Source organism: Pleurodeles waltl, chromosome 5 (assembly GCF_031143425.1).
Source record: "Pleurodeles waltl isolate 20211129_DDA chromosome 5, aPleWal1.hap1.20221129, whole genome shotgun sequence".
NCBI classification, from domain to species: Eukaryota; Metazoa; Chordata; class Amphibia; order Caudata; family Salamandridae; genus Pleurodeles; species Pleurodeles waltl.
Genome location: NC_090444.1, coordinates 1,836,197,130 through 1,836,212,754, shown reverse-complemented (window position 1 = coordinate 1,836,212,754; position 15,625 = coordinate 1,836,197,130). Strand labels below are relative to the sequence as shown.

The 15,625-nt window shown below is 46.7% G+C and overlaps 1 protein-coding gene across 1 annotated transcript in view; it reads right to left on the bottom strand.

Annotated features, from left to right (window-relative positions):
- The window catches only part of DNAH8 (dynein axonemal heavy chain 8), a 9,979,189-nt gene that overhangs the window by 5,657,784 nt on the left and 4,305,780 nt on the right, over positions 1–15,625 (bottom strand). The window contains exons 33-34 of the mRNA XM_069236651.1: positions 14,477–14,712; positions 14,251–14,355 (exon numbers count right to left, since the gene is read on the bottom strand). Coding sequence (XP_069092752.1) covers positions 14,251–14,355; positions 14,477–14,712 — 341 coding nt within the window. The remainder of the gene's footprint in view (positions 1–14,250; positions 14,356–14,476; positions 14,713–15,625) is intronic.

The following is a 15,625-nucleotide window of genomic DNA, read 5'->3' as shown; positions in this document are numbered from 1 at the left end:
GTAGTGCACGCGTGTAATGGTGTCCCCGCACTCACAAAGTCAGGGAAATTGGCCCTGAACAATGTGGGGGCACCTTGGCTAGTGCCAGGGTGCCCTCACACTAAGTAACTTTGCACCTAACCTTTACCAGGTAAAGGTTAGACATATAGGTGACTTATAAGTTACTTAAGTGCAGTGTAAAATGGCTGTGAAATAACGTGGACGTTATTTCACTCAGACTGCAGTGGCAGGCCTGTGTAAGTATTGTCAGAGCTCCCTATGGGTGGCAAAAGAAATGCTGCAGCCCATAGGGATCTCCTGGAACCCCAATACCCTGGGTACCTCAGTACCATATACTAGGGAATTATAAGGGTGTTCCAGTAAGCCAATGTAAATTGGTAAAATTGGTCACTAGCCTGTTAGTGACAATTTAAAAGAAATGAGAGAGCATAACCACTGAGGTTCTGGTTAGCAGAGCTTCAGTGAGACAGTTAGGCACCACACAGGGAACACATACATATAGGCCACAAACTTATGAGCACTGGGGTCCTGACTAGCAGGGTCCCAGTGACACATAACAAACATACTGAAAACATAGGGTTTTCACTATGAGCACTGGGCCCTGGCTAGCAGGATCCCAGTGAGACAGTGAAAACACCCTGACATACACTCACAAACAGGCCAAAAGTGGGGGTAACAAGGCTAGAAAGGGGCTACTTTCTCACATACTGGAACACTCTTATAATTCCCTAGTATATGGTACTGAAGTACCCAGGGTATTGGGGTTCCAGGAGATCCCTATGGGCTGCAGCATTTCTTTTGCCACCCATAGGGAGCTCTGACAATTCTTACACAGGCCTGCCACTGCAGCCTGAGTGAAATAACGTCCACGTTATTTCACAGCCATTTTACACTGCACTTAAGTAACTTATAAGTCACCTATATGTCTAACCTTTACCTGTTAAAGGTTAGGTGCAAAGTTACTTAGTGTGAGGGCACCCTGGCACTAGCCAAGGTGCCCCCACATTGTTCAGGGCCAATTCCCCGGACTTTGTGAGTGTGGGGACACCATTACACGCGTGCACTACATATAGGTCACTACCTATATGTAGCTGCACAATGGTAACTCCGAATATGGCCATGTAACATGTCTATGATCATGGAATTGACCCCTCTATGCCATCCTGGCATAGTTGGCCCGATCCCATGATCCCAGTGGTCTGAAGCACAGACCCTGGTACTGCCAAACTGCCTTTCCTGGGGTTTCACTGCAGCTGCTGCTGCTGCCAACCCCTCAGACAGGTTTCTGCCATCCTGGGGTCAAGCCAGGCTTGTCCCAGGATGGCAGAACAAAGGACTTCCTCTGAGAGAGGGTGTTACACCCTCTCCCTTTAGAAAATGGTGTGTAGGCAGGGGAGGAGTAGCCTCCCCCAGCCTCTGGAAATGCTTTCATGGGCACATTTGGTGCCCATTTCTGCATAAGCCAGTCTACACCGGTTCAGGGACCCCTTAGCCCTGCTCTGGCGTGAAACTGGACAAAGGAAAGGGGAGTGACCACTCCCCTGACCTGCACCTCCCCAGGGAGGTGTCCAGAGCTCCTCCAGTGTGCTCCAGACCTCTGCCATCTTGGAAACAGAGGTGCTGCTGGCACACTGGACTGCTCTGAGTGGCCAGTGCCACCAGGTGATGTCAGAGACTCCTTCTGATAGGCTCCTTCAGGTGTTGCTAGCCTATCCTCTCTCCAAGGTAGCCAAACCCTCTTTTCTGGCTATTTAGGGTCTCTGTCTCTGGGGAAACTTTAGATAACGAATACAAGAGCTCATCCGAGTTCCTCTGCATCTCTCTCTTCACCTTCTGCCAAGGAATCGACTACTGACCGCGCTGGAAGCCTGCAAAACTGCAACATAGTAGCTAAGACGACTACTGCAACTCTGTAACGCTGATCCTGCCGCCTTCTCAACTGTTTTCCTGGTGGTGCATGCTGTGGGGGTAGTCTGCCTCCTCTCTGCACTAGAAGCTCCGAAGAAATCTCCCGTGGGTCGACGGAATCTTCCCCCTCACACCGCAGGCACCAAAAAGCTGCATTACCGGTCCCTTGGGTCTCCTCTCAGCACGACGAGCGAGGTCCCTCGAATCCAGCAACTGTGTCCAAGTGACCCCCACAGTCCAGTGACTCCTCAGTCCAAGTTTGGTGGAGGTAAGTCCTTGTCTCCCCACGCCAGACTGCATTGCTGGGAACCGCGACTTTTGCAGCTACTCCGGCCTCTGTGCACTTCCGGCGGAAATCCTTTGTGCACAGCCAAGCCTGGGTCCACGGCACTCTAACCTGCATTGCACGACTTTCTAAGTTGGTCTCCGGCGTCGTGGGACTCCTTTGTGAAACTTTGGGTGAGCACCGTTTAACGCATCCTCGTAGTGCCTGTTTCTGGCACTTCTCCGGGTGCTACCTGCTGCTCAGAGGGCTCCTTGTCTTGCTCGACATCCTGGTCCCTCCTGGGCCACAGCAGCATCCAAAAACACTAACTGCACGATTTGCAGCTAGCAAGGCTTGTTGGCGGTCTTTCGGCGGGAAAACACGTCTGCACGACTCTCCACGGCGTGAGGGATCCGTCCTCCAAAGGGGAAGTCTCTAGCCCTTGTCGTTCCTGCAGAAACCAAAGCTTCTACAGTCCAGTAGCAGCTTCTTTGCACCCACAGCTGGCATTTCCTGGGCATCTGCCCATCTCCGACTTGCTTGTGACTTTTGGACTTGGTCCCCTTGTTCCACAGGTACCCTCGACTGGAAATCCATCGTTGTTGCATTGCTGGTTTGTGTCTTTCCTGCAGAATTCCCCTATCACGACTTCTATGTCCTTTGGGGAACCTTAGTGCACTTTGCACTCACTTTTCAGGGTCTTGGGGTGGGCTATTTTTCTAACCCTCACTATTTTCTAATAGTCCCAGCGACCCTCTACAAGGTCACATAGGTGTGGGGTCCATTCGTGGTTCGCATTCCACTTTTGGAGTATATGGTTTGTGTTGCCCCTATCCCTATGTGTCCCCATTGCATCCTATTGTAACTATACATTGTTTGCACTGTTTTCTAAGACTATACTGCATATTTTTGGTATTGTGTACAAATATCTTGTGTATATTTCCTATCCTCTCACTGAGGGTACACTCTGAGATACTTTGGCATATTGTCATAAAAATAAAGTACCTTTATTTTTAGTATAACTGTGTATTGTGTTTTCTTATGATATTGTGCAAGTGACACTAGTGGTACTGTAGGAGCTTCACTCGTCTCCTAGTTCAGCCTAAGCTGCTCTGCTAAGCTACCATTATCTATCAGCCTATGCTGCTAGACATCCTATACACTAATAAGGGATAACTGGGCCTGGTGCAAGGTGCAAGTACCCCTTGGTACTCACTACAAGCCAGTCCAGCCTCCTACAACCCCAACCACAGGCAGTGGAATAAGGTGTACCTTTGGGGTGCCACCTGTCTTGCCACTGGCTTGACAGGTTTCACAGGACTTACAAAAATCTTTTGTGTCCTCAGACATTCTAGGCCAATGAAACAAGGGAACAAGCCTGTACCAAGTTTTCATTTGCCCCAAATGTCCAGCCAGGGCAATGTCGTGAGCAAGAGTTAGGAGGAACTTTCTGTACTCCTGAGGAATCACTAATCTCCTGGCAGCTACAGGTTTAGGATCCCTTGCCTCAGTGTACAAGAGGTTGTCCTCCCAGTAAACTCTGTGAGAGTCACTGACATCCCCATTAGCTTGTTTGACAGCTTGCTGTCTTAGACCCTCTAGTGTGGGACAGGTCTGCTGTGCCACACTCAGCTCCTCACTGGCAGGCCCCCCTTCACCCAAAAGCTCAGCAGTGTCTGCTTCCAGCTCCTCTGGTGTAGGTTCTGCACAGGGTGGAAATTCTTCTTCCTCAGAAGTAGAATCCACTGTAGATGGAGGGATAGTAGGTAGTGCTTTACTTCTACTAGCCCTAGCTTTAGGGAGCACTTGGTCCGTTGTTCCAGGATCCAAGTTTCCCTGTCCTTTTTGCTTTTTGGCCTGAACCCTGGTCAAAGCAAAAATATGCCCTGGAATGCCCAGCATTGCTGCATGAGCCTCCAACTCCACTTCTGCCCAAGCTGATGTCTCTAAATCATTCCCTAATAGACAGTCTACAGGTAAATCTGAGGCAACCACAACTTTCTTTGGGCCAGTAACCCCCCCCAGTTGAGATTTACAACAGCCATGGGGTGGCTAAGGGTGTTGTTGTGAGCATCGGTTACTTGGTACTGGTGACCAAGTAGGTGTTGTTCAGGGTGGACCAGTTTCTCTATCACCATTGTGACACTGGCACCTGTGTCCCTGTAGGCCTGAACCTCAACACCATTTATTAGGGGTAGTTGCTTGTACTTATCCATGTTAAGGGGACAAGCAACCAAGGTGGCTAAATCAATAGCCCCCTCAGAGACTAACACAGCCTCTGTGGTCTCCCTAATCAGACCAACCCCAACTAAGTTACCAACGGTGAGCCAAGCTACTCCCTTAGATTGGCTATTAGTAGGTTTGCTCCCACCACCACTACTATTAGTAGGGACACTAGGTGTAGCAGTAGGGGTTGTAGTGGTAGGAGGCTTGGTGCTTTACTTTGGACAACTGGGATCTGTTGTCCAATGGCCTTTTATTTTACATAAATAGCACCATGGTTTCATTTCTTTGTTTTGATTTGAAGAGGATTTGGACCCACCACCCCCACCAGAGTTTTTTTGTGGGCCTGATGAAGACTCATTTTTAGATTTGTCCCCACCCTTGTCAGAAGACTTACCATCCTTCTTCGTATTGCCATCTTTGTCACCCCCTGTATGAACTTTTCTGTTCACCCTTGTTCTGACCCATTTGTCTGCCTTCTTTCCCAATTCTTGGGGAGAGGTCAGATCAGAGTCCACCAAGTACTGGTGCAACAAATCAGACACACAATTATTAAGAATATGCTCTCTCAGGATCAAGTTATACAGGCTGTCATAATCAGTAACTTTACTGCCATGTAACCACCCCTCCAAGGCCTTCACTGAATGGTCAATGAAATCAACCCAGTCTTGTGAAGACTCCTTTTTGGTCTCTCTGAACTTTATCCTGTATTGTTCAGTGGTTAAGCCATAACCATCCAGGAGTGCATTCTTAAGAACTTTGTAATCATTGGCTTAATTTTCTTTCACCGTAAGGAGCCTATCCCTACCTTTTCCACTAAATGATAGCCATAGGATAGCAGCCCACTGCCTTTGAGGGACATCCTGTACAGCACAGGCCCTCTCAAGTGCAGCAAACCACTTGTTAATGTCATCCCCCTCCTTATAAGGGGGAACTATCTTGTGCAGATTCCTGGAATCATGCTCTTTTGCAGGATGACTATGGGGAATACTGCTGCTGCCACCATGGGTTTCTAAACCCAACTTCTGTCTTTCCTTCTCTACTTCTAAGGTCTGTCTATCCAAATCCAGCTGTTGCTTCTTGAGCTTCAGTCTGGTTTGTTCCACTCTCAATCTATTGAGCTCCCTTTCTAACATTCTGTTATCAGGGTGGGTGGGAGGGACATGCCTTGAAACAGAAGTATGGTGAGAATGGACAGAAGGAGACCTGTCCCTTACAGAAGGCACCCTAACAGCTTGGTTAACAGAAACATCACTTCTACTGTGGTGAGAAGGAATACTCTTGCTATGATGTGAGACAACACTTTCTGTGTGATGTGACTCTACATCAGTACCATCTATGCTAGGCTGTCTAGTAATGGGCAGGCTAGGAAGTTTCTTTCCTGAATCTTTTCCTAGGGGAGTCCCTGGATCAGATTGGGAACCATTAGCTACTTTTTCAACAGATGGGGCCCTTCTGGCCTTATCTTGTTCTCTAAGCATGTTAAGCAACAATTCCAAAGAAGGATTCTTCCCTACACTCAAACCTCTTTCTACACAGAGACTCCTTGCTCCTTTCCAGCTAAGGTGATCATATGCAAGTTTGGACAGATCAACATTTTGGCCTGTGCCAGACATTTTAGAAAGAGTTTAAGTGATAGAAAAAGTGAAGAAAAAGTGTTTTCAGAACTTTTGGAAAGACAGAAAAAAAACTTTTAAAACTTTTTAAGAGCTTTTAGAAAGTTTACATGTACTTTTGAGCACTTAGAAAAGAGTGAAAAGAGGAAATGCAAAACTTGTTAGTTATGTGTACACACACTGAACTTGTTTTGTATATTTTTCTCTTATGACAAGTACAATGACAAGAGTGGTAAGTAGTCTCAAAGCACTTGTCCCACCGCTGCACAACCAATGTAGGAGGCTGGACTGGCTTGTAGTGAGTACCAAGGGGTACTTGCGCCTTGCACCAGGCCCAGTTATCCCTTATTAGTGTATAGGGTGTCTAGCAGCATAGGCTGATAGATAATGGTAGCTTAGCAGAGCAGCTTAAGCTGAACTAGGAGACGAGTGAAGCTCCTACAGTACCACTAGTGTCACTTGCACAATATCATAAGAAAACACAATACACAGATATACTCAAATTAAAGGTACTTTATTTTTATGACAATATGCCAAAGTATCTCAGAGTGTACCCTCAGTATGAGGATAGCAAATATACAGAAGTTATATGTACACAATACCAAAAATATGCAGTATAGTCTTAGAAAACAGTGCAAACAATGTATAGTTACAATAGGATGCAATGGGGACCCATAGGGATAGGGGCAACACAAACCATATACTCCAAAAGTGGAATGCGAACCACAAATGGACCCCAAACCTATGTGACCTTGTAGAGGGTCGCTGGGACTATTAGAAAATAGTGAGGGTTAGAAAAATAGCCCACCCCAAGACCCTGAAAAGTGAGTGCAAAGTGCACTAAAGTTCCCCAAAGGACAAAGAAGTCGTGATAGGGGAATTCTGCAGGAAAGACACAAACCAGCAATGCAACAACGATGGATTTCCAGTCGAGGGTACCTGTGGAACAAGGGGACCAAGTCCAAAAGTCACAAGCAAGTCGGAGATGGGCAGATGCCCAGGAAATGCCAGCTGTGGGTGCAAAGAAGCTGCTACTGGACAGTAGAAGCTGAGGATTCTGCAGGAGCGACAAGGGCTAGAAACTTCCTCTTTGGAGGATTTATCCCCCACGCCATGGAGAGTCGTGCAGAAGTATTTTCCCGCCGAAAGACTGCCAACAAGCCTTGCTAGCTGCAAGTCGTGCAGTTAGCGTTTTTGGATGCTGCTGTGGCGCAGGAGGGACCAGGATGTCGCCAATTGCGTCTGGGGACAGAGGGGGCATCGCGCAAGAGAAGGAGCCCTCTCAGAAGCAGGCAGCACCCTTAAAAGTGCCAGAACAGGCACTTCAAAGAAGAGTGAAACGGTGCTCACCCGAAGATGCACAAAGGAGTCCCACGTCGCCGGAGACCAACTTAGAAGTCGTGCAATGCAGGTTAGAGTGCCCTGGACCCAGGCTTGGCTGTGCACAAAGGATTTCCGCCGGAAGTGAACAGAGGCCGGAGTAGCTGCAAAAGTTGTGGTTCCCAGCAATGCAGTCTGGCTTGGGGAGGCAAGGACTTACCTCCACCAAACTTGGACTGAAGAGTCACTGGACTGTGTGAGTCACTTGGACACAGTTGCTGGATTCAAGGGACCTCGCTCGTCATGCTGAGAGGAGACCCAGGGGACCGGTGATGCAGTTCTTTGGTGCCTGCGGTAGCAGGGGGAAGATTCCGTCGACCCACGGGAGGTTTCTTCGGAGCTTCTAGTGCAGAGAGGAGGCAGACTACCCCCACAGCATGCACCACCAGGAAAAGAGTCGAGAAGGCGGCAGGATCAGCGTTACAGAGTTGCAGTAGTCGTCTTTGCTACTTTGTTGCAGTCTTGCAGGCTTCCAGCGCGGTCAGCAGTCGATTCCTTGGCAGAAGGTGAAGAGAGAGATGCAGAGGAACTCTGATGAGCTCTTGCATTCGTTATCTAAGGAATCCCCAGAGACAGAGACCCTAAATAGCCAGAAAAGAGGGTTTGGCTACCTAGGAGAGAGGATAGGCTAGCAACACCTGAAGGAGCCTATCAGAAGTAGTCTCTGACGTCACCTGGTGGCACTGGCCACTCAGAGCAGTCCAGTGTGCCAGCAGCACCTCTGTTTCCAAGATGGCAGAGGTCTGGAGCACACTGGAGGAGCTCTGGGCACCTCCCAGGGGAGGTGCAGGTCAGAGGAGTGGTCACTCCCCTTTCCTTTGTCCAGTTTCGCGCCAGAGCAGGGCTGAGGAGTCCCTGAACCGGTGTAGACTGGCTTATGCAGAAATGGACACCATGTGTGCCCATGAAAGCATTTCCAGAGGCTGGGGGAGGCTACTCCTCCCCTGCCTTCACACCATTTTCCAAAGGGAGAGGGTGTAACACCCTCTCTCAGAGGAAGTCCTTTGTTCTGCCTTCCTGGGCCAGGCCTTACTGGACCCCAGGAGGGCAGAAACCTGTCTGAGGGGTTGGCAGCAGCAGCAGCTGCAGTGAAACCCCTGAATAGGCAGTTTGGTAGTACCAGGATCTGTGCTACAGACCACTGGCATCATGGGATTGTGCCAACTATGCCAGGATGGCATAGAGGGGGCAATTCCATGATCATAGACATGTTACATGGCCATATTCGGAGTTACCATTGTGAAGCTACACATAGGTAGTGACCTATGTGTAGTGCACGCGTGTAATGGTGTCCCTGCACTCACAAAGTCCGGGGAATTTGCCCTGAACAATGTGGGGGCACCTTGGCTAGTGCCAGGGTGCCCACACACTAAGTAACTTTGCACCTAACCTTTACCAGGTAAAGGATAGACATATAGGTGACTTATAAGTTACTTAAGTGCAGTGGTAAATGGCTGTGAAATAACGTGGACGTTATTTCACTCAGGCTGCAGTGGCAGGCCTGTGTAAGAATTGTCGGAGCTCCCTATGGGTGGCAAAAGAAATGCTGCAGCCCATAGGGATCTCCTGGAACCCCAATACCCTGGGTACCTTAGTACCATATACAAGAGAATTATAAGGGTGTTCCAGTATGCCAATGTGAATTGGTGAAATTGGTCACTACCCTGTTAGTGACAATTTGGAAAGAAATGAGAGAGCATAACCACTGAGGTTCTGGATAGCAGAGCCTCAGTGAGCCAGTTAGTCATAACACAGGTAACACTTTCAGGCACACTTATGAGCACTGGGGCCCTGGCTGGCAGTGTCCCAGTGACACATACAACTAAAACAACATATATACAGTGAAAAATGGGGGTAACATGCCAGGCAAGATGGTACTTTCCTACAGTCGTCAAACTTTATATATGGTGCACAGTTTGCATTGAATGGGCGGCACAATTTTTCTCGCACATTCGGCGCAAACAGAGTATAAATATGCCCCTTAGTGTTTTCTTATACTCCCAGCGACCCTCTACACACTACACTACGCCTGGGGTCCATTCGTGGTTCGCATTCCACTTGTGGAGTATATGTTTTGTGTTGCACCTAGGCCTATTTTTCCCTGTTGAATTCTATTGTGTTCTACAGTGTTTGCACTACTTTTCTAACTGTTTACCTACCTGATTTTGGTTTGTGTGTGTATATTTTGTGTATATTACTTACCTCCTAAGGGAGTATATCCTCTGAGCTACAATTTGCATATTGGCACTAAAATAAAGTACCTTTGTTGTAGTAACTCTGAGTATTGTGTTTTCTTATGATATAGTGGCATAAGTGGTATAGTAGGAGCTTTGCATGTCTCCTAGTTCAGCCTAAGCTTCTATGCCATAGCTACCTCTATCAGCCTAAGTTCCTAGAACACCTCTAATCTACTAATAAGGGATAACTGGACCTGACACAATGTGTAAGTACCACAAGGTACCCACTATAAGCCAGGCCAGCCTCCTACACCCCCTTGACCCTCCAACAGCTTCTGGCAATAGATTCATAATTGTGGTGGTGGACCATACCATAAGGTATCCAGACGCCATCCCCTTAAGGACCACTACAGCACGTGCAGTGGCAAAAGCCCTCCTGGGAATCTTTTCCAGGGTGGGTTTCCCTAAGGAAGTGGTGTCAGACAGAGGTAGTAACTTCATGTCTGCATACCTGAAAGCAATGTGGAAGTAGTGTGGTGTTACCTACAAGTCCACCACCCTTTATCATCCACAAACTAATGGATTGGTTGAGAGGTTTAGTAAAACTCTCAAAGGCATGATTATGGGACTCTCTGAAAAACTCAGCAGGAGGTCGAATGTCCTATTACCATGCTTCCTTTTCACCTACAGGGAGGTACCCCAAAAAGGAGTGGGTTTGAGCCCCTCTGAACTCCTATTTGTTAACCCTGTTAGGGGTCCCCGTGCTCTTGTTAAGGAGGGTTGGGAACAACCTTTAAAAGCTCCAAAACAAGACACTGTGGACTATGTGCTTGGCCTAAGATCCAGAATGGGTGAGTGCATGAAACTGGCCACTAAAAACCTTCAGGCCAGCCAAGAGCTCCAAAAGCAATGGTTTGACCAGAAGGCTGTCCTAACAGAGTACCACCCAGGACAGAAGGTGTGAGTATTGGAGCCTGTGGCCCCAAGAGCACTCCAGGACAAATGGAGTGGACCCCATCTAATTGTAGAAAAGAAAGGTGAGGTCACCTACCTGGTGGACCTGCGTACTGCTTCTGTCAATCGCCTAAAGCCTTGCTATGACAAGGCTGACTTAACCCTGCTTATGACTACAGATGAGGAGCGGGAAGAAGAGAGTGACCCCCTCACTGATCTCTTCTCCAACACTGAAGCTGATGGCTTAGTGGAAGGAGTGGTTCTGGCAGACTGCCTTACTGTTGAGCAGAAGGAAGACTGTAAAAATCTCCTTGATCAGTTTCCTGAACTCTTCTCCCTCACACCTGGTACAACTACTTGGTGTGAAAATACAACTGACACTGGAGACAGTTTACCTGTCAAAATTAAAATTGACAGCCAACCTGACCATGTCAGAGATTGCATAAAAGCTGAAGTTCAGAAAATGTTAGACCTTGGAGTTATTGAGCCTTCTCATAGCCCCTGGGCCAGCCCAGTGGTGGGTGTCCCCAAACTGCATAGCAAAAAAGGTAGTGTGGACAGCTAGCTGTCAGAAAGCTTTTGAGGAGCTTAAGCAGGCAATGTGCTCTGCACCTGTCTTAAAGAGCAATCCTCAGCAGCAATCCTCTGCAACTACTTCTTCAAACTACTCCAAAAAATTCATTGTTCAAACAGATGATTCTGAATTAGGGGTAGGGGCTGTACTATCACAACTTAACTCAGAGGGCCAGGATCAACGTTTTGCTTTCATTAGTAGGAGGTTGACCCCTAGAGAAAAGCGTTGGTCTGCTATTGAGAGGGAGGCCTTTGCTGTGGTCTGGGCACTGAAGAAGCTGAGACCCTACTTGTTTGGGACTCACTTCATTGTTCAGACAGAACACAAACCTCTAGTATGGCTTAAACAAATGAAAGGGGAAAACTCTAAATTGTTGAGGTGGTCCATTTCCCTACAGGGTATGGACTTTACAGCGGAACATAGACCTGGGAGGTCCCACTCCAATGCAGATGGACTCTCCAGATATTTCCACTTAGACAATGAAGACTCATCTGGGCAAGGTTGGCGTTATTATCCCTCATTTTGGGGGTGGGGGAGTTGTGTAGGAAAGTATCATCTTTCTTGGCATGTTACTCCCAATTTTACCTGTATGTCAGTATGTTTTTGCCTGTCTCACTGGGATCCTGCTGGTCAGAACCCCACTGCTCATATTTTATGGCCTAATGTCTGTGTCTGTATGGTGCTTGACTGTGTCACTGAGGCTCTGCTAATCAGAACCTCAGTGCTTATGCTCTCTCTGCTTTTACATTTGTCCCTGTAGGCTAGTGCCTTTATTTACCAATTTCAATTGGCACACTGGACCCCCCCCCTTATAAGTCCCTAGCATATGGTACCTAGGTACCCAGGGCATTGGGGTTCCAGGAGATCCTTATGGGCTGCAGCATTTCTTTTGCCACCCATAAGGAGCTCAGACAAACCTTTGCACAGGACTGTTACTGCGGCCTGTGTGAAATAACTATCCTATATCTAATTACTTGCCTTATTTTGGTGTCTAGTGTATATATTTTATATAATACTTACCCCCAGAAGGAGTATTGCTTCTAAGATATTTTTGGTACTGTGTCACCTAAATAAACTATCTTTATTTTTGGTAACACTGAGTATTGTCTTTCCTTGTGTATAAGTACTGTGTAACTATAAGTGGTATTGCATGAGCTTTGCATGTCTCCTAGTTCAGCCTAAGCTGCTCTGCTATAGCTACCTCAATCAACCTAAGCAGCTAGAACACTACTACTTCACTAATAAGGGATAACTGGACCTGGTATAAGGTGTAAGTACCCAAGGTACCCACCACAAACCAGGCCAGCTTCCTACACCATCTACCAGTGCAGGAGTGACCAGCAGGCGGTTCTCATCCTAGCCCAGTTGGTGGCTGACCCGAGAAGCCCCCCTGTGCCCTACCTGCATCGCTAGAGTGACCCCCCGGGTCCCTCCATTGTTTTCAAGACAAAACCCGATGCCTCCTTTGCAAACTGCCTCCGGCTGCCCCTGTGCCGCTGAAGGTGTGCTTTGTGTGCTTGTGTGTGTCCTCCCCAGTGCTCTACAAAACCTCCCTGGTCTGCCCCCCGAGGATGCAGGTACTTACCTGCTAGCAGACTGGAACTGGAGCACCCCTGTTCTCCATTGGCGCCTATTTGTTTTGGGCCCTCCTTTGACCTCTGCACCTGACCAGCCCTGTGTTGCGGGTGCTGTGGCTTTGGGGTTGTCTTGAACCACCAATGGTGGGCTGCCTATGCCCAGGAGACTGTGTAAGTGCTTTACTTACATGAGAAACTAATGTTTACTTACCTCCCCAGGAACTGTTGATTTTTGCAGTGTCCACTTTTAAAATAGCTATTTGCCATTTTAACCAAAACTGTGTGTACTACTGTTTTAAATCAAAGTTCTATACTTACCTGTGTGAAGTACCTTGCATTTTATGTACTTACCTCAAATCTGAATCTTGTGGTTCTACAAATAACTTAAGAAAGGATATTTTTCTATATAAAAACCTATTGGCCTGGAGTTAAGTCTTTGAGTGTGTGCTCCCCATTTATTACCTGTGTGTGTGTACAACAAATGCTTAACACTACTGTCTGATAAGCCTACTGCTCGACCACACTACCACAAAATAGAGCATTAGTATTATCTAATGTTGCCACTATCAACCTCTAAGGGGAACCCTTGGACTCTGTGATGTACTAACACTTTGCATTTGGTTTGCATCACAAAAGTGGTGGGATTTATATTGTGTTGGATAGTGTTGGAAAGTTGTTTAAAGTATGCACTCCTTTGGTCTTCTGTGAGTCAAGGGGGAGTGCTGTGGGTGGCACATTGGCATTCCCATGAAGCCACCCATGGGTTTTGACACAAATCTCTATGTAGTAGTATATATAAATAAGTATTTGTGACAAAAACGTATGCCTTCTCGAGGCAGGCATTACTGGGGAGAAAGGTTTAAATTTCAAAATGTCTCCACATTTTAGTAGAAAAGGTATTAAAGCATAGTTTTTGAAGTGGAATTGTCCTGTTCCAGTAAAAACCCTATGGTTGGCTACATATTCCCAGGTACAAGGGTTTGTGTGTTGGTGCATGGCAGTCTAAAGAGAACCAGTGCTGGGGGAGAGAAAAACAGTGCTATATTTTAGTGGTGATGGCACTGTTTTTCTCACACAATTTCACTCAATTCAGTGCAACAGTTTTGGTTGATGTGTTGTGTTGCACTACACTTAGTAAATCTCCCCCAATATTTTTGTTAAGATCTGTAAATTATGTTTCAAATTATGTGGCAAGTGTGGTAAATCAACGATTATTCTGTAAAAGCTGCTGCCACAAAATTACATGATTCCACTGACACTGACCTCGTCCATTGTTTCAACAACAATTTATTCATGTAAGATAAGAATCTCAGGATTCTAATTCCATCCTGTCCCCTCTGTTAACTGCACCACGAAGACCTGGGAAGGCAACAGCTTCAACAATCTCCCTTTTTACAGACAAAATGTGTTTCTTTAAAAATGCAATGGGTGGTATTTTTTCTAGAATTCTACTTTCTCAATTACGTAGTTAATCATTGTTTTCTTTTTGTTACTGCAGACAACCTTACCATATTGATATTTAACATACTATTTACAAATGTGTACGCAACTATTAAAACATATGTCAAACACTTACAGCTTTGGTTTGCATTTTGTTAAAAGAATATCTGAGTGTATCAACTCCTTCAGTTTCTTCCTTTGTAACAGGAACTCCATATTTATTTAAAATTGAATAAGCTTCCTAAACAAAAATTATTTGTGAAATGAAAACTTCATTAGTAGGAGAGCATGGAAAGTCAAGAGACATTTAATCACCACGTTATATCCAAATAAATAATGTACAGAAATCCATTTAGACTTACTTCAATGGGTCCCAACGTCATATCCATCATTATTTCATCGTCACGAATATTGGACAAAGCTTCCATTGCAAATCTTACATCATCCAGGTCACGGATAGGTCTAGAGAGCTTATTTAAATATTCAGCTGTATATTGCGTAATATTAGACATCTTCTTCTTGTATTCTTCATTTAGGTGTTGACACAATAAAAGTTTCCATGCTTTCGCTTCAACTGACAAAGCAAGTTTTAAAGGTTCTAGAAAGAAAAGGAAAACAATTGTGATGGATTGTCATTCTAGCAGGATCTACTAGGTTATGCCTTTCCCTTTCTATGCCTGTGCCACCTACTTCTGCCTAGTCCTCCCACCAGGCCCAGCCCTCTCAAACCCAACTCCGACTATGTTGCGAAGCTCCTGCCTCTCCACTCACCTCTCGTTTTGTGAGCTCATTATTCCTTCACTCACCCATTGTGCTCTTATCTTTGTCACTTTAATCCTTGCACTGTCACGCTTTTTGTGCCTCTTTTGCTTCTTTTATTCTCACACATGCCACATTTGATCTTGCTTCTCGGTCTCTCATTCTTTGCCCTTTTTGCCACTTTGATCTTTTGCCCTCTTTTAGATGCTTCTGCTCCTCTATATCTGCTTTTTGTCTTTCTCTATTTGTCTCTGCTTTGGCAGCTTTTGCCTCATGCAGCTGTTCATACCTCCTTTTCTCCCACTCCTTCTCCCCCTTCATGCACTTTTCTTCATGTGGTGGCCTTTTCCACTTCTGCACACTGTGCTCCTTCCTGTCACTCACCTCAACCCTGGCAATAGCCCCTGCAACTCCTCCCCTGCTCCTACTTAATGGCAGCTGCAGTTACAGATGGACCGCCGGAGAACGACTCAGGAAGCTATGCATCGCAGGATAGAGTGCTGGGGACTGGAGCTGCCAGGTGCACGAAGAACTTTGTGGAAGGATGCCAACAAGCCTTAGTAACTGCAAAACACAGTGCACGGGGGTACTGTCTTGTGTGGGGAGGCAAGTTCTTAACTCCAGCAAAAGTTGGACAGTAGGACGACAGGACCATCTGGACCACTTCAGTCCACCACCCGTAATGCAGGATCCATGCAACTCATCAGGAGAGGGGACCCACGCAGAGACGTGCCTGCTGAAGCAGGGGAGTG